The sequence below is a fragment of the Rhipicephalus microplus genome, chromosome 2 (assembly GCF_043290135.1).
Source record: "Rhipicephalus microplus isolate Deutch F79 chromosome 2, USDA_Rmic, whole genome shotgun sequence".
Lineage (NCBI taxonomy): Eukaryota > Metazoa > Arthropoda > Arachnida > Ixodida > Ixodidae > Rhipicephalus > Rhipicephalus microplus.
Window position 1 is genome coordinate 96,326,821 of NC_134701.1, and position 19,756 is coordinate 96,346,576.

The 19,756-nt window shown below is 46.1% G+C and overlaps 1 protein-coding gene across 7 annotated transcripts in view; it reads right to left on the reverse strand.

The window, feature by feature from the left end:
* LOC119169432 (uncharacterized) overlaps positions 1-18,762 on the reverse strand; it is a 38,677-nt gene extending 19,915 nt beyond the window's left edge. Inside the window, exons 1-4 of one of the 7 annotated variants that reach the window (XM_075883790.1) lie at positions 18,572-18,762; positions 7,652-7,711; positions 1,301-1,362; positions 408-479 (exon numbers count right to left, since the gene is read on the reverse strand). In XM_075883790.1, the coding sequence (XP_075739905.1) occupies positions 408-479; positions 1,301-1,362; positions 7,652-7,700 (183 nt within the window). In that variant the 5' untranslated portion in view covers positions 7,701-7,711; positions 18,572-18,762. Of the gene's footprint in view, positions 1-407; positions 480-1,300; positions 1,363-7,651; positions 7,712-11,933; positions 12,029-13,100; positions 13,121-18,571 lie in introns of those variants that run through there. The other 6 variants (XM_075883800.1, XM_075883792.1, XM_075883772.1 and 3 more) reach the window with 6 other exon arrangements.
* Positions 18,763-19,756: the final 994 nt, after the last annotated feature.

Sequence of the window (19,756 nt, forward strand, 5' to 3'; positions counted from 1 at the left end):
AGAAATAACTCTTAATTTCTTCCATCTCCAATTGGTCACAGACTTTAGCTTATAAAAAAAACTTCTGAAGTCAATACATGGGCAAAGGAAAAAGCTACACGTATAGCGATGTTGAGCGTCACCGTAAGTTCACTGCAGTGGCGTCCTTAATTTATGTCACTTCATAAACCTTGTACGCTAATAGTACTTGTGCTTATGTAGTTTTCGTCGCATTTTGCCGACATATTGATGCCAGCACCTTCAGAAACGTGTTCTCTGTCCAAGAAGCACCCCTACTGTGCACTTTTATTTAAGTATAGCGTATTATATTTCCCGGTAATACGCATTATTAGGGAATAGCAATTGTTATGAGCTGTCACTAAGAAATATATTAAAATATTTGTGGCATTTACTACCGATATACTTACGTAACATGCCCTGCCATCTGGGTAATTCTGTTTCTGTCCTTCTATATAACAAGTGCAATTATCGCGGGGTTTCTGTAAGAAAAACCAACTTTCAGAAATGGTATGTTCTCATTAGCAGCGCTTTCTCATCATAAAGTTCCTAAAGTAGGCTCTGGGCTGCCATTTACTAAAAAATATTTAGAGCACATACACACGACCATGCCCACACCCAAGTGCACAAGCGTGTACAGCGCTCACCATCACGTAATGACACAAAACCTAATGGGTAACATAACAGGCCCACTGTGCTATAAGTGTACTGTGAAATAGCTTGCTCTCGCGTTAGTTGGTTGCTCGTTTCCAAAAAACAACCTAATGAGAGCACAAGAACACCACACATCCACACACGCAGACGTGAGTGTGTCAATGTACGTGCGTTTGCGTTCTAAATGAGCAACCAAGTATCCCAACAGCACGTGATTGTCGGGAGGGGGGGCGAGATTGCTATATTTGAATTGTTTTGAATTTTAAAAACACTTTTTAAAGCCCTTACGTGTCCGGGGGACGTAGTACAAGAACATTTCGCATCCTAAATGCTGAATGTCCTGCTCTAAACTGAGTGGGAACGGGGATCCTACCCAACGGGGCTTTGGAATGATAACCATGGTAAGACCTTCGCAACGCGACTTAAAGAAAAAAAAACAAGCCGAGGTGAGAGGAGTACAAACGACAGTTTTCTTAGCGCATACAAGCAACTCGGCTCCCGAAGTGTCGACTCCATTTAAAATCTGTCACTATAGAGCCCTTTCAGTATCCACAATTTTTTGACGCACGTACCTCTTAATTTGTCCCGTAAAGCTGTTTTTTCTGCTGCATGTGCTTCGAAAATTCCACTTATTTTATGATTAACTCACCGGTCCTTGGCAAAACTTTTGATGCCGCTGTTTTAAATTGTGCTTAGCTGAAAATGCAAGTCCTGCAAATAAAAGAGACAGTATGAGATCACAATAACATTTCATACTTTTTGTGTAACTTCACATTTTTTTCATTAGAAGATTTTCTGTGTTATATTTTTGATAGTCAACTTTTACGGATCTGTATGTATGTGCATACTAATGAGTTTATTATTCTAGGTTTACATGAGCAAATGTATCCCGCTTCTCTGTGTGCTGCTCTACCATTGGAATGTGCACGGCATTCTGATTCGGGTGAATAGGTGTGCTTGATTACAGAAAAGAAGCCGCTTGACCATTTCATGACTCTTGTACTTCTGACTCTTGTATTTCTGACTCTTGTACTTCACTGAGATGACGAGGAAGTGATTGCTTAGCAGATCACTGTTTCAGTAGGTGCTCTCTTTTTTCACCTAATTATAAGTGAACATCGCGAATATCACATCTGTGTCCGTCGGTGATGAACGTGGGCCCCAACGGACGTCCTCCAGTTACGGCGGCATCGGCGGTGGCCGCATCCAGGAAGCGCACGGGACTCTACAACGACTACGACAGCGAGGGCACTCTTGTTTACTCAATGAGCATCGAAGAGCCTTCTGACGACGACGATTTTAAGCTGGTGCTGAGCCGTAAAGCGAAGAAGCGGAATGTCAGAACATCTTCGTCATCGAGTACGTTGAACGACAGAGTGCCAAGGAGACCCGTGACAAACACTATCCTTTTTGTCCCCGATCTACTGGACGGTAACATGAAGTGCCTCGACAGGCAATCTGTTTCGGTGATGCTGGAAGGATTCGTGCTAAACGAGATCACAGACATCAGAGTGAACACGCGTAAGAACGTATTGGCCATCGACGTTTTACAAGCTGCGGCACTTAATATACTGCGCAACGTCAACGAGCTGGGGGGAATGAAAGTTCGCTCCTACATTCCTGTGAGCTCTAACGTCGTCACTAGAGTCATCTACGATGTGGATACTGCCATTCCCAGCTCCACCTTCGATGTTCTGGTCAAACCGGCAAATGAAGCCAGCGTCATCGCAAAATTTGTCCGTTTGGGAAACTCACGCTGCTTGAAGATCATGTTGAAGGGCGACTCTCTTCCTTCACACGTAAAGGTGGGCCATTTTCGGCATTCTGTGCGACCTTTCGTAACGAAGCCCTTACGGTGTTATAAGTGCATGAAGATGGGCCACGTGATAAGCGTATGCAAAAATAGGACTGTGTTGCGCGGAAGCCCATTCTGCGGATGACTGCGAAGCAACTACCCTCAAATGCTCGAATTGTCATGGGTCACATGCAGCTTCGTCAAAAGAATGCCCCAAAATCCAAAGAGAAATAGTGGTATTGAAACAAATGGTCAGAGACAATTTGTCGCATCGAGAGGCTGCCAGGACCGTCCAAAAGAGGCGTCATCGTCGCCGCAGTTCATCAAAGAATGCCGCAGACGCTGCATAGAAAGCGCCACTCAACCACCCTTCTCTTCCACCGCCCTTGCCTCCCAGACCAAAGGCAACCAGCGCGGTCAACAAGCAACGAGCAGCACTGTTGCAGATGAATCAGTTTGGCCTTCATTGCCGAAATCACAGCCACCTGCGAATTCCAAGCGCACATCGACAGTCACATCACTCCAGCCAACCGCTGACAAGCTGCCTGAGGAGGACGCAGAAGTAATCAAAATGTTCCGAACACTGCTGGATGCCATGCGAAAGCTGTGCAGCAGCCTGAAGTATCCACTCACTCAGAGCGCACTACAAGTACTGGATGCTCTAAGCCCAGTATTTGCAAGTCTCCAGTAGCAACCATGGCTCGACCAATTTTCTCCTTCCGCAACGAGGTCCGACAAGCATCGATAATGCAGTGGAACGCGAGAGGCCTGAGATCTCGCATCTCTTCATTCCGTCAGTATATATTCATGAATCGTATTCCTAACATAAGTATATGCGAACCAAACGTGCAACAACCTCCTAAACTATCAGGGTATGAATCTTTCGTTTCTTCAACGTGCGAGGAACGCAGCAAGGTGGTCGTTTACACTCGCACAGACTTCACATATGTGCATCACGCAGTTCAACCGCATGATGACAATCAATATGCCTGCTTACCTGTTAAAAAGGAAAAAGTGTCATTCACACTCATTGGTGTCTTCATATCACCATCCGGACAATTTGAACAACACCGACTACGAGACAGACTGACAACAACTACGGGCCCGTGGGTTATAACTGGAGACTTCAATGCACATCACTTAATCTGGGGTAGTTTGACGATCAACGCTAAAGAAAGAAACCTCGTGTCATTCGCCTCCAAGCATGACCTGTGTTTCTTAAATGAAGGCAGTCCTACATAGCTGCGGGGCCTTACGTACAGCAGTTGCCTCGATTTGACTCTGGTATCCAGAAACTTCCGGTCGCAAGTGCACTGGTTTTCAGACATCAAAACGCATGGGAGTGACCACATTCCAACTTATATGCGAATGAGGGGTCTTACTAACTCCTCTCCTAAGACCACAACACGAAGTATTGTTTGGTCCAAATTTCAGCGACTCATAGAAAATACATGCCATGAAGACCCAGACCAGAACTTGAAGGATGTCATCAAAGAGGCAATGAGGGAAGCTTCCTGTCTCCTCCCGTTCACTGGCAAGTGTTTAGATTTCGACGTTGAACTGGAAAAACTGTGCGCGCTTCGCCGAAGGGCGGAAAGGAGATACAGGTGGACGAAAGCAATATGCGACTTGAGGCTGGCACGACGCATACAGAAGAAATTCCAACGACGTTTAGACAAACTTGAACAGGAAAGCTGGAAATCATTCTGCGAATCATTGGATCCCCGAAAGCCGTTGTCACGCATCTGAAGCACTATTCGTGGCCTGCGCTCGGCTCCCCAACAAAGACATCTTTTCATGGCTTTAGCCCTACATTTAAGCCACAACCAACTTGAAGTGGCAAATGAGTTTCGTACGCGAATCGCTGGTGTGTCCGCCCTGTCCGCTGGCATCATTAGGAGTGTTATCTCTGAACCCCGCATCTCCGAAATGGACAATCTTTTCACTATAGAAGAACTTGACGCATCTTTGGCGGCTTCCCGACGATCATCTTCACCAGGAACCGATGGCATCACCTACGCCGCTCTAGCCAACCTTCAACAGGAGGCAAGGGGACCATTGTTAAGCTATTACAACCACTCGTGGCAGGTGGGCATTGTTCCCAGGATTGGAAGATAAGTCGACTTGTGCCACTACTCAAAGCAGGAAAGTCACCATTTGATTTGACATCATTTCGCCTCGTTGCCCTCGCAAGTTGCGTAGGAAAAGTCATGGAAAGTATGATACTTACACGTCTAGAATGGTACCTCGAGCGCTACAACGTATACCCAAACTGCATGACGGGTTTTCGGCGACGTAGGTCATCCCTTGACAACGCGATTGATCTCACAACATTTATCCAGCAACAAAAGACCCTCAAGCGCATACCACTGGCACTCTTCCTCAACGTCAAAGGGGCTTATGATAACGTAACACATGAAGCCATCCTACACTCGTTGGAAGCTGTTGGAATCGGTGGTCAGATGTTCCAATGAATCCAGGATTATTTGAAGAGAAGGTCTTTTTTTTGTGCAAACCTCAGATGGACCTACCACCAATTACTATACCTCCCGTGGCGTCCCTCAGGGTGCCGTATTAAATCCCACTTTATTTAACCTCGTGATGGTTGGACTGCGTGAAATTTTGCCAAGTACTATCCTCATATTCATATATGCTGACGATATTTGTCTATGGACTTCGGCTGTAACTCGTCTACAAGTACGTGCAAGAATCCAGCAGGCTGCCACCCTGACATGCTCATATCTCCGCAAGCAAGATCTTTCCGTCTCAACGGAGAAATGTGCATTGGTTACGTTTACTCGCAAAGTCATGACACAATACCCGTTACCATCAATGGACAAAATATTCCATACCAGAAGAACCATCACTTCCTGGGTGTGATTATTGACAGGGACCTTTCGTGGAGTGCCCACTGCAATTACCTGAAGAGAAGGCTAACTTCCATCGTCCATATAATGTGGTTCCTCTGGGGAAAATCTTGGGGCACATCGATAAGGTCAATGATGCAGCTATACAGGGCACTGTTTCTGGGATTTTTGCACATCAGCTTGCCGTTACTGGCAAGTACGTGCAAGACGAACATCCGCACCCTCGAAAGTCTGCAAGGACAAGCACTACGCGTGTGCTTAGGATTGCCGCGATGCACCTCAACATACGGGGCAATTACGATCGCAAGAGAGCATCCAATTCAAACATACATCCCCACTGACAATTTGAGAGCCCACATAAGACACCTCTGCCGAGTTCCTGGTCACCATGTTGCAGTGTTGCCACTTCAAAGACCACAAGCGATGTTTTCAAAGATTATTTCTGCCCATAGAGAATGCCTTCCTTTGGGCTTCACTCCAGCAACAAGACCAGCGTCACCTCCATGGTGCCTACAACAACCACAGGTGTGCCTCACTATTCCGGGAATAACAAACAAGAGCCATCATTCAACAGTGGTCCTACGACAGGTGACATTGTCGCTACTCAACGAAAAATACGGCCAGAGGACCCACATTTACACCGATGGATCGGTCTCGGCTGACAGCTCCACAGGTGCTGTTGTCATCCCGCCGTACCAGGTCACTATAAAGCTCAAACTGTCGCATAGGACAACATCCACAGCAGCGGAGCTTGCCGCCTTACGTGCCGCTATAGTTTATATCGCGGAAGCCTGGCCTCAAAAATGGGCTGTGTTCTGTGACTCCAAGGCATCCCTTCAGAGCTTGCAATCAGCTTTACGACAAAGGGAGCATCAACAACTAGTGAATGAAATAAGAAAAGTGATTCACGAATTTTTATCGAAAGGACATGACGTGGTGTTCCAGTGGTTACCGGGACATTGTGGTATTGTCGGTAATGACCTTGCTGATAATGCTGCCCGATCCGCCCACGCGGACGCCCAGACAACCCCAATTCCATTGTCGAGAACCGACGCTGCAAGGGGCCTTTACTCGTTCGCTAACACCATGTCGGAAACTTGGCTGAGTAACCCCAGTGTCAGGAAGCACCGCCTTCACAAATTGGACCCATCGAGAAAGCTTCATGTTCTATCAGACCTCTCCCGCCAGGATGCAACTTTACTGTGCCGCATGTGGTTAGGAGTAGCTTTTACAAAGGTGTACTCCTTTCGCATAGGAATGGCGGATAGCTCCCGATGTGAATCGTGTGACACTGACGAGACAATAGAACATCTACTGTGTTCATGTGACCGTTTTGCGAGCGAACGCAACTTCCTACGCGAAACGTTAGAGACACTAGACAGTAGACCTTTTTCCGAAGAGAAAATCCTTGGCTCCTGGCTCTACGCGTCGCTGGCCAGCAAAGCGACGCGGGCATTGCTAAGTTTTCTTAAGACAACCGGACTACGCGACCGCTTATAAGCGTGCGATGAACAAGGTCACATCTACACACACGTTGCCATTCACTTCTCTCTCTCTCTTCTCCTTTAATCCCCTCCCACCTTCCCCCAGTGCAGGGTAGCGAACCGGACGTGCGCCTGGTTGACCTCCCTGCCTTTCATTTCTTCTCTTCCTCCTCCTCCTCCTCCTCCTCCTCCTTGTACTCCTGGGTGCATTTTGCGGGCACATATTTGCGTGCGAAAACTAAGACAACGTTATCAATGCTTTAATTCATCTGTAAATGATGTTGGCCTACTGAAGTGATGGAGGATGAGTGCAGGAATCCGAAGAATATAAATTGAAAATCAAGATGTCACTAACATTGCTTGAATGATGCATGTACCAGTACAGTCAGCGATGAAACACCATCATCGCACATGGGGATATAACGAAGGCAATATTACTTTACTGTACTTTGTTCTAACTTTTTAATGAAGCCAGCCAATGTTATTAATTACCCGCATTAGCGAAGTTGTGTGCGCGTAATATATTTGCCAAATTAATATTTATTCGACCTTTATAGGTTGGTCATATAAAACTGCATTGTTGAAAATACGTTTTGCTGGCTGAGGAAAAATGGCATGCGTAAAATGAATGACACAATGTCTTCACTACAGCACTATGCCGTGAGAACCATGATTTTCTTCCTACGCTGTAAAGCCAAAGCTTATAACTTCCTCATTCATTGTCTTATGTCACAGAATGTGCATCTATCTTGATTCGATGAGATATTGAAAATAATAAACACCTGCCAGTTAAAGCACTGGGATAATGTGCACAAAAACGTCTTGCGTAGCTCTGGTATAGGGGATCAACTTACCATATGCCAGAAATAATATCAGAGAAGCTACGCCGCTTGAGGTCCTCATGTTGGCAATACCTGGAAAGAAATTCTAGTTTCAACAAGAACTTTGAAGCACAAACTTGGACGCTGCCCCAACCTTGCGCGCCTTACGGAATATAGATATGTCCACTAAGCAACATTTATTTTGAAATTTGTACCAGAATTTGTCGAAAGTGTGAACTTCGCTTTGAACGGGTTCATTTTAGCCAAATTAATATTTACTTTATTTTACTTCATAATGCAAGTTTTTTGTATTTCTATTCTTAATCAATATTAATGAGAACATCTAACAAAAGAAAGACGAGCATTGAATTTGCATTTCTTTTTTTTATTCTTAACCCAGTTGTTTTGAAGTAAAACGGGTGCAATTGGGTCTCCATGCATCAGTTTTTCATTCATTTAGTAGCGGTTCGAGTTCTTACTTTATTATGTATGACAGGTGGCATGCAGCATAGAATGTACATTGCGATTGCTCTTCAGATTTCTGCTGACTTCCATGTCCACTTACATGGCTCGATATTAACGTGCAAGCGTTATTAATCCTACAGAGGCAGCAAAATATATCGCTCAACGATACGACCCGCATTAAACCGAAATTGCTTCGTAATGAACCATTACGGTAAAGAACGCTGTTGTATATAATCTATAGCATAGCCAACATTTGACAACAGCCCGGATTATGAACTGGAACAGCCCTGAAGAAGGAACACAGGCATTTACTCAGATCTACCTATTGACACCGGGGTGCAACAAGACATATTCTGATATTTCAACCTATTTTGCACACACATACAATTCATGTATAACTTGTAGCTTGGCGCGTTGGTTCATAATTCAGGGTAAACAGGTGTGCGCAAATGCAGACAACAACACAGAAAAGATAGGACAGGGACAAGTGCGAACTTTCAACTGAATTTTATTACTCGTCACCCTTCAAATATATAGTCACGAAAGAACACAGTCCATTGGTCGCATGGTCAAAACCAAACAGCTAGGTGTCACACATGTCCCGTTTATTAGGGAGGCGATCGCCGGGCTAATTCCAAGAGCCGAAATATCGGCTCCCCGAACCGCACCACGAAAGCGTGGACAATTTAGAAGTGGTCCTTTTTGGCGCGCCAGCGGACGCCGGCTGTGGCCCAAAGAACAAGACAGAGCCGAGTATTGATAAACAAACAAATTATATTCTCAATAATGGCAGATCGAAAACAATACACAAAAATGCACACTCCACAATAGTTGCATACAATATGTCACCAATCAAACCAATCAATCAACGTACTACACAATACAATCAGCCACACTCAAAACAACGGACACAGACAACAATACGCACTACAATGCAGTCGCATGCATTGAACAACCAAGACACTTAAGGACTAAAGAGATAGAAAACCTATTCAGTCCAAAGTCCTTGGAACAAAAGTCTGAATGATACTCTTCCGAGAATCACTCACTCAAAGTCCAGCGTTGTTGTCGTTCCGCAGCTCTCGAAGTTTCTCTTCCAGGAAACCTTGCGTCCTCAAACGGCCACTCTCCAAGCTTCAAGCTTCTTCGCCGGAAATCCGTCGGCTTCACACACGCAGCTGTTGCCCGCGTCTTCGCTCGATAGCGGTAAACCCACGCTCTTGCCGGTAGCTCGAGCCGTCCCTACGGACCAAAACTTCGCCGACTACACGGCGGAATCTCTACGCACTCTGGCGCTCACTTCCGTCTCCTCCTGTTCTGTCACTACGGGCAGAACCTTCGCCGACTACACGGCGGAATTCCTACGCGCTCCGGCGCTAACTTTCCGTCTTCTCCTGCTTTCTCGTCTCGGCCGCTCGATTAAATACCTTCCGCGCCACCTTCCAGAAATTTCTCGTCATTTCGTCGGCGCGATACGCAGCGAAGGCTGGGGAGAGGCACGAGACGGTTCGACTGCCCTCTCCGGAGGATGATTCACTCGGTCTGACCCCGCCTCCTTCGTTCTAGAAAAATCGCGGTCTTGCTGGGCCGCCGATGTGGGGTGAGGAGGATCGTCTGCGAAGCCGTGCTTCTGCGGGGAGAGCGCGCGCCCGGGAGCCCTGGATGTTGGCTTTCTTTTTTTTTTCTTTTTACCTCGCGGCGTTTCTGCCGCCCGTTGTCGCAAGGATTTGGCGGCGCGCTCTTGTTTAGCGCTCGTTCTGTGACACTAGGCAATCAGCTTATAGGAGGACCTGATAGGTATACTTTTTGGCGGTATATATCAGAAACTCCCGGGTGGGAGGAGCACATTCAGAGTACGCTGTGGATACAGCAGGGCCGCCGACATTCTGATAAACAAATGCACGCAAAAGTGTTGAATTTATCGAAGGGCTCTAGAATGACCGCGAAGAAAGTTCAAAAAGGGATCTAGAATGACCGCTTTTACTGCTTTCGCTGTAACCACGCTGCACGTTCGGTGCAGACCTGGCCTCTCTTTAAGGGGCGAAGCACCTAAGGGTGTTGGCGTGCCAGCTTGCTCTTCATATGCTGCTTGCTGCTGTTGTCGGGACGGCGCTGCTGTCGGAGCGCAAGAGAGAGTGCTCGCCGCGCGGCGAAAGAGAGAAAGAAAGGCGAACGGTGCGCGTTGACTATGAAAACGACTTTCACGACATAAAATGCGTCCCAGGTTGCGTTTGCTAGTGAGTTTCTTCATCGCATAAACCGACTGCTCACACTGCGAAACTGTTCGCCGGTCGTCCCATATAGCATACAAGCACTGCAATGTAGGGCCGGCGGGAGATTTCTCTAGCCCGTAGTTGAACAATAAATATTTCATAGCGTGCGCGTGAACTAAAATGGACTGCGGGTCTCTGTGTCTAATCATAGTGAACTGTGGGCTCTGATTAGACCCGTGAACACTGCATGTTTCACACTTGCCGAGATTTCACGTTAGTTGAGGGGAACCTTGGTTCTCTCTTCTCTACATGCCCCATCGCCGCATTTTTTTTTGCGTGTTCTGTTACGAGTAGTTGTATGGGGTGACTAGAATGAAAAGTTGTGACGATCACGAAGCATTTCGCTTTCTGGAATTGGTCCCTTGGCATCACGGAAGACACTTCAAAAGTGAGCTCTCAGTACAAGGCAGAACTTTCACCTGTTTCCGTAGGTAGGGTACTCCAAACAACGCACTGGTAATAGTAGAAGGCGAAGTACTCTCCTGATCCTGCGCTGGTTCGCTACTGCGTATATAGCACGTGTACGGAGAGAAGAAGAGTCGCTCCACGCTCCAGCTGCCGGGACCTCGCACACAGGGTCGACGTCTGCAGCAACTGCAGATCTTTGCCTACTCTCTTCATTGCAGCAAAAAAAAAAACTTCCTACCGAGCAGGTAGCTTGTGAGCAACCTCACAAATGCGAACAGCACTGTTATTGTGGCCAGCACAGGCACTTTCCGACATCCGAAAACTACTTCAGGGAAACTCTCAGTCCCTAACTCCACAACACAGCCAATGATTCAGCCCTTGTGCCACAATATTCTCTGCTCAGCGAAATCCCAGAAGGCTGGCCGTCTCTACCAAGCTCGGCTTTGCCCAGGTGCAGTTGGTTCCACCCCTGCAGGATACTAGTAGTTCATGCACCCCCAATGGTAACCGCAGCAGAGGTCTCAGCAGACGTCGATGCGAATATGGAAGGGGATCACCATTACTACAGAGGAATCCAAGCTTCCACAAGCCGGAGTATTCCGCTATACTGCCAGCCACCAAGGAAAACCACTGATTGCCACAAACTCCACACAGGGACCATTATGAGGTCATAGTCATCAGTTATCCACAATACCACGCCTTGGTGCACGTTCCTCACAACCACACAAAGTATGGTGGGAATAACGCAACGAAGAATCTTGAACTCACCAAGCAAGCAGCCCAGACCTTCCTACAACACGCCATCAACACATCAAAAACGCTCATTCACACAATGATATTTGATGTTTAGTGCAGGAAATATATTTTTAAAAATATTTCATCTATTATAAAGCCATAAAACAGGTACTTCAGCAAGTGTTAGCACCACACAATGGCCGCTTCACAGAATGAGAGAACGCAGTCGGCCTTATCAAAACACTTGCGCATGTAATCTTTGTGGTTGTTATCATGCTTGGGTGCACAACAGATAACGCTGGCGAATAAGAATGCCCACTAAAGTCTGGAAGAAACACCACTACGAAGCAGCTGTTTATAGATGCAAATAGATGCAACTGTTTATACAAAAACCTTAGTGTAATACACATTATGCAAGAACAGATCAAACCTACCACTTGGCAACTTCGAACTGTGAAGTGTCATTTTGCCACTACGGTGAAGTGTCATTTTGCTGAAGACACTACCATCTTCGACTATCGTTCGACGTGCTGTTTTCCAGGAAAGCATCAAGAGTTCGAAATGATTATAACATAAAAACAAAATTTGCATATTTTTTCGGGCTTGTATTCCATTCTGTTTCTAAAATCATTGAAGCTGAAGGATTGTAGAATAAATAGTTATTTATATACACGCTAATAAACAATATTACTTATACACGCGCCGAACTACACATTCCTTCGTTTCCTTTTTTGGAGTGTGATAATAAGTGTCTTGGAATCAGTTCATGTGAATTTTCGCATTTGCAGACAGTTCATTAAAATTCATGTCTGGAGGGAATATCGACGTTACACAACACCAAAACACACGCGAACTAAAAGGCATGTTGAAAGACGCCTTTCATGCATGCCGCCGACAGCTTCAAAGTGATCCGAGCTCACACCACGTTGGTGTCATCTACCATATGAAGGTGTCAAAGCAGTCCTAACAACCACAGGCCCGCGTAATCAAACAATCGTGAAACATCATCAAGAAGATTCTTGCGTGGAAATTGCCGAAGTACTGGTCCTAAAGCAAGTCATCATACAGCATGAGCACGCCTCAAGAAATCGTGGTCAGGACAGATTCCCAGGAAGCCCTATGGCCATCCTCCGGAGCCTCTGGAACTCCAAACGTACTAAATGAGCTCGCTGCATATTAAAATATTAATCTCACAATAATAATCCAGCTGGAGTGGATGCTCAGCCGCACTTAATGCTTGGGCAACGCATGAATCCACGCTGAGGAATCAATAGCCTGCTGTTCGAAGACTTTCCAGGGCTCGCCTGAGATTTATAAGCCGAGAACGAAGGGTGCACATGGCCAACAGGAGGAAATGGGTCACCTGAAAACCCTCCGGAAAGCCCGAGGAGAACTTTCGAGAACCACCGATAGCTTGTCGAGAAATGAAAGCGCACTCTTAAGCAAGTACAAATGAGATCTCTTCCCGATTCCTTTGCACTGCGCAAAATACACTCAAGGACCATATGCATCCCTGATTTCCGAGAATGCGGTTCCATACAACACTTTGTCATACTGGCTTTGGCACTTTGTCAAAGCGAATATGTCTGAACGTTATTGACCTCGGTCTAGTGAATTCACATGGAAGACCTGGGTTGCGAACTTGGGCAAAAAAACCTTTTTCTGAGAAACGCTCTTACATCCTACACTCACCCCCTTGAGGGGTGTCAGTGAAGCTTCACCCTAGTGCTCCTAACAGCTTGTGAACCTTCAGCATAAATGTGTTTTTTTCTCTCTATAACGGAGCGGCCGCGGAGAGACAGCTTCTGCTCTAAAATGACCTTTACAAAAATTATTCGACAAAAAAGAGAGAACAAAGGCGTGTTCAGTGCGTGCACGCGTCAGTACTCAGTTGAGAAAAAAATGAACGCACAAAGGAGGGGAGTAGCAAACGCAAGATAGAATGAATGTGCAATGAAGAAAGAGGAAAGAGGGCATACCTATAACGACCAATCATACAGGTGAAGTGTGCGTCATTCGAGTGTGAGAATACTCTGAAGGTCATTTCAGTGCGATGATTCTTTAACGGAGGGACAGCACTACGTTCTGTTGCGGTCAGTGCCCGTTCGCTTGCAGTGCCAGATGATCGCCTGTCATTCACTGGCCCACTTGGGAGCAAGAAAAGTTTGTTATCTGTTCTTCAGCAGCTATGGTGCAGTGATGAACCAGCTTAGCTTGACTGACACGAGGCAAAGGCGCACGTCGATATATTCCGGAAAAGTGTACAAGTTAAGGGCATGTCATTCGTGGCCGTGAGTTTGGTGAGGGCTTGTCTTGGAAAAGCTTCCGGCAAAGAAGTCCTGCTGTTTGCTTGACCGGACGTTCCGTGGGATGCACCAGTGTGTTTATGCGGGTTTTCCCATGTATCTTTAATGTTTGCTGTCATTTACACATTTTCAACGCGCTGTATCCTAATTTCATTTTTAACTGATTGCGTCGTGTTCTCTAAAGGTAACCTCCCCATTGTTGATTGGCGTCTATCACACCGGTTTGTTTTACAGTGAAAGCTCTTATGATATCACAACATCGGTCACACGTAGTGCCGTAGTGGTCCGCAGCCGGTGTCCGTAACCCATATCGCACGAAATGAGAAGAAAAACTCTAATAAAAACGTTGAAGACACAGTGAGATTCGAACCCGGGTCCACTGCGTGCCAGCCCAGAACTCTACCACCAAACCACGCCGGCACTTCTAACTTGTTCGCAAACTTGCCTTAGGCAGGCTTGATGTCGGGAAAGGAATCGCGTAATTATGAGTAATAAAGAGTTTAAGAACAGCAAAGAAACAACCAGGTTTCACACAATGCGATTTGCGTAATGAGTGGGCCGTGCGATGCTGTAAGCTTTTACTAAAGCTTGATTTTGTTTACCTATATACTGTGGCGCATACCTACTTTGGGAGATTGTGGGAATTATAAAAGCTTCTGGCATAACTTTTCATCGTCGTCAGCTACAACACACAAAAAATGCAGAAAGTTTCTTTCAAATGTGCAGCAGGCACCCCGCTTCTCTGAAAAAATGATGAAAGATGGCATAGTGAATGCCTGTCTACTACGCAGTGATTAGTGGCGTAGTGGCTACCCTGCAAGTGTCCTTGCAGCAGCTACCCAAACAGTGTTTTAAAAAGGCTCTTAAAGGCCGCTCTTCTCGCTTTCGCTGTGACAGTGCTTCACACTCAGCGTAGGCTTGGCGCTGTGTTTTAGACTGCTTCACAGCCGCTGTCCTCTTCAGACTCAACCGCTATTCTCAGATGCATTCGGTTCGTCGTTCGAGGCTCTGCCGTTGGCTTAAACATAATCGATCATGTCAGGTTTGCCGTTAGTAGTATGACATTGGATGAAATTCGCTATTTTTTATAACTATGTCTAGTGTTAAATGCTTCAGGTTGGTGCCACGGCTACATTCTGACTCCTTGAAATTTTTATTTTCGCGTAATCACCTGACTTTTTATTGTTTATAATAAAAATCAAGTAATCCTAAATAATTACCTTACTTTGATGAAAACAGCAGCCAGCTGGTGCTGGTTCATGTTATAGAGGGGGGGGGGGGAGGTGGCGAGTAACAAGCGCACTATACAAAATGATGACCATACTAGCCACTCAATTTTGGTTAGGTAAAGCATTATTAGGGAAAGCTTTATTAGGAAGAAACGCTATTCGACCTGATAAACCGCATTAGTCGATATAAAAAAAGAAAATTTCCCGACCAAGCACTTCGTACAGATGATTAACCACGTAACTGACACGTGCAGCCACAGGCAGTTGCAGAGCCAAAGTGCTGCTCAAGAAGATACCGCTGAATGCGGGTGTCAGCCCCGGCGAACGTCTTCTCACCTTTGCCACTGACTTGGTCTCAACACAATCACTGACCCGGTCCTTCAATCCCCAGTACTGGAACTATGGCGCTAGAAGTTATGGGTGGAGCCACTTCCTCGTTACATGGACCCTGAACAACACCCCGTTTGTAGGCAAGCGCGTACTGCAGCCCTTCAGGCGCATCACTCCGATCACCCCGGCATATTCTATGTAGACGTCTCGGGCCATTCTACTTTAGGTCATTACATGGCCGCTGTGATCAAAGAGGACCACCACGTCGATGGCCTCTCCTTTAGAGCCGACAGTGCACCTCATGCAGAGGAGGTTGTTATCGCTTTGGCTGCCTCCCATCACACTGCTCACATTATCTTAACAAACTCGCACTCAGCCTGTTCTCAATACATTCAGGGTTCTATCACCTCATTGGCTGCTCATCTTCATGAAGCCGCTTCCTGGCGCTTTATACCACTCACTGTAAGAATAGTATGAGCTCCAAGCCACGCAGGTCTTCCTGGCAATGAAGCGGCAAATGCCGCTGCCCGCGCTTCCCTCCTCCAGGCTACTGCCCTTCCACGTCCTGAGTCGGATCCTGGGAACTGCATTGTCACACGCTACTGTGATATCCTAGGATATTACCACAGTTCACGTCAACTTTAACCTGGCGCCGCACGCAGTCTGGCGAAAGCGGACGAACGAGTGCTACGCCGCCTTCAGACTAACACTTTTCTTAGTGCCACGGTCGCCCGGCCCTTCATACCGAAAATCTCTGGCACGTGTCCAACTTGTCAAGTGTTAGCAGGAACCTTTCACGTTGTGTCTTCGTGTCCTGCTTTTCCACTTCCTTTCTCACCCCCATTTCCAATCCCATCTAGAGAGGCTTGCGAGGAGTAACTGCTCGGTTCCTCTACCTTGGATGCGCAAAGCTCCTTGGTGGCACGCGCCTGCGCAGCGGTGATCTCCATTGGCATCCCTGACTAGGGGCTGCCACTCGGGCGCACAAGAACTCTCTAGTTCATTTCAAAATAAAAAGTTTACCACCATCTCCACCATCGCCTTTGCCACGTTGACGCTTCATAGCGCTTCATCGGCTGGACCATGGGCTGGACGTTCTCGCCTGCCTTCGGCTTGGAAGGCTGCCGAAAACTCTGCATGGAGCTGCTGCTTGCAAATCATCACCTAGGCCTGTTCGCGTTTCTGGAATTCTGCATCGGCCAGATGCACAGGCATTCTCCTAAAGGGTATAAAGTTAGGACAGCACAAACTCCTGTCATCTTTCTTGTCTCGTGTCCGGCACTCTTCTTTACGCTGTATTCTCCTACCAATCAGCTGTCAGCGCTGCTCAAAGAAAGTTTTTTGCTGTTCGGGCGTGCGTATGATGCGTGCCCCCCTCCCCCTATGGAGGTTGTAGTTGTATGTTTAAAGTGCTGCGTGTGTGCACGGCGGCTCGGCCGCGAAGGGATGAACGACTTGACTAATGACTTTCCCAATGGCATGCGAACTTGGGTGAGAACGATGTAATTGACGGTGCAGCCAATGAAGACCGTTATCGTTTCTCGTGGCGGATAGTTTTCTGCTTCGCCTAACCATGTACAGCTCTTACCAGCACTCAGCAAGATTACTTCCCGTGTCGCTCGAGCAATGATATCTAACCGTCCTCCTAGTAGCGCATCGGTTGCAAGTACTGCGTCAACGTGTGTCCATTTTTATTGTTTTTTAAAATAAATCTATATAAGGAGAGGTTGGTGCCAGTGCATGGCGCCGCCTACTATGCTTCTCTTGCACAAAGGTCGGAAGGGATATTTTGTAGCAAACACAGGGCTATACATATGTACATAACACAACGCTTACGCAATGGGTTCACGTTTTTCAATACTGAGTGTCCACACCAGACAGAAATGTGTACACACTACATAGAAACGTGTCCACAGCACACAGAGTTTGTAAAAACACAGGTAGTCACGCGAATTCAGGGCTCACACAAAATATGAAAGTTCAATAAAATGTTTAAGGTTATCTTGTCTCTTAAGTACTTAACTGTTTTTAGATAGGTTTCCCCACAGATAATGTTGAGAAACACCAAAATATCACTAAGAAACACACCGGCTGACAATGACAATAATACATCTTTTTTCGTTTAGTACTTTTGAGATATTTCTGATTCCTCCGGAAAGTGAACAACTGCACGCGCTGCAGTGGCTTGTAACTTTTCTTTTGGCCACGGACCCCAAACTTTTGCAATATATGGAGGTAGTTTATCTGAAGAATTTGGTTTTGTGAAAGTTTCTTTCGAGGTACACCATAATTTTTTACAACGTGGAAGGATCTGCTCCACGTCTTCTTGTGCTTCTCCGTATGAGCAGGTAGGACTGCTAGCCAAGCTTCCATATTCTGTACAGAAAAGGCTTCATGTAGGCCGTACCAAGTCGAAGCCTATGGATGACTGTTTCTACCAATTGGCTAACCTTTAAGGAAATATTAAATTCTATACCGGAATAATATTATATAGCTCAGAGTTTTGCGCGCCATTTTGGAACCAGGTTTCCATAGACAGTTGACAGCTCCGCCTATTTATTAGACATTGTGCCCCGTTCATTGATGCACAGCTATCGTCATTTTGCCATAATGAACAGCGTGCGTGCACCCCATCCCTGCTTCACACAAGCCCATTGCCATTGCCATACAGGGTAGCCAGCCAGTCTAAGAACTGCTAACCTCCCTATCCTTTCGCTTAAACATTCCTCCCATTGCCATAAGGTTGGCTTACACCAGGCTGACCAACTTGTAGTGGGACAAAAAAAGGATAGAAAAACAAACATAGAGCAAGACAGAAAGAGAAAAAAAACAGTGAGCCAGAAATAGGAAGCAAAAAATGTAGAGAGAGATAGAAAAAACATACAAAGGCATACAAAGAAACGGGGACAACAAAGCGATACGAAAACCGAGAGAAAGAGCATTAAATATGCACCGAGAAAAGCAGAAACATAAAGAGAAGCCACGAGGACCACCCGGATGCGCTGTTGTCTCAGGCCTGCCACCGCTAGTGTGCAGCTGCTGCAATTTTTATCCGCATGCAGACTCTCATGATGCTACCGAATCCGCTAAGACCATCAGATGACGGTTATGAGCAACCCCTATACCAGTGGTTGCGACAAGAGCCTTACATGAAGATTGCTTAGCTTGCCTTCTATATGTATGTGTGTTGTTCAATTTCACACTCACCTGTTGTGTTCAGGGATGAAACCTTGCAGTTCAAAGTACAGCCTGATTAGTATGTGTATCGAGCAACCCAATTCGGCGTTATCGCACCCGCTTGCGAATCACACGACTGATCTTTGCACACTTTCAGTATACCCTACAGCTTCATCTGACAATGCGTTTGATACAAGTAATTATTCCGCACAAGCCATTTTCGCAATCAGCAAAAATGCCACCTACGTTAGAAACAGCCGCATGCGCGTCTCCTGCTGGGGCATAAGGTACACGGGAGCCTTGAAAATGTTATCTGGAGACATTTTGAGAAATACTACTGAAATAGACAGCACCTACGTATTCTGAACCTTTCCTGAATTGAAAGAAGGAGTCGTCAGACGTTCATTGACCATTTAAGCGTAGGAGAACAGGTGTGGGAGAAAGAAGCGTTGGTCGCTAGAGGCAGTGCAATCAACAGCGCTACCGCTGTAATCCACAGACGTTTAAACGTGCACAGGAACTTGCAATAGTGGTGTGCTGCATATTCGCACAACCATTATTATTTATATGACATGTGAAAGTGTCCAAGGTGGTTTTTGTTTAACGTATTTTTGAAATAGATTATTACTCGGCATCTGTTTAGTAAAAAAAGCAATGCAAAATATTCCGCCTGATGCCATACAAATTCAATAAGCGCTACTATGATGGCATCTTAAACTTGTGTTGCTTACTCAAGCAGTTCTCCGGGCAACTGGTGGCAGCGTATGAAAATGTGTGCTTTTGTACGTCATTCGTGTTTCCATGAGTATTTCAGCTGGCAAAATTCTCGTAATTTCGTCGAACTAATGCGGAGATTAAAACGTATCAGGATTTATGGTATGTTGCGTTAACAAGAACAGGTGTTTTAAAACGAGCTTCAATTCTAAGCAGCTTCGAGAGGACCACAGGACTTATATTGAAAGAATTGGTGGTATTCTTGAAGGATTGCTAGCTCACCTGTTTATTTGGCTGGAAATGAGGGAGCAGTAATAAAATGCATGGAGGGTGCCTGCTATCTCCTGAAACGTTAGGAAGGTTTAGAATAACGTTCGCAGGCGTTGTGGGCGTTGCTTTAGTTGCGGGCACCGTATGAGTTTTAGAATAGCTTTTGCTCCCTCAAGGGAAAAGTCTATGGACTTTCGCCCCGACCGCAAACCCGAATGGACGGATGCTACA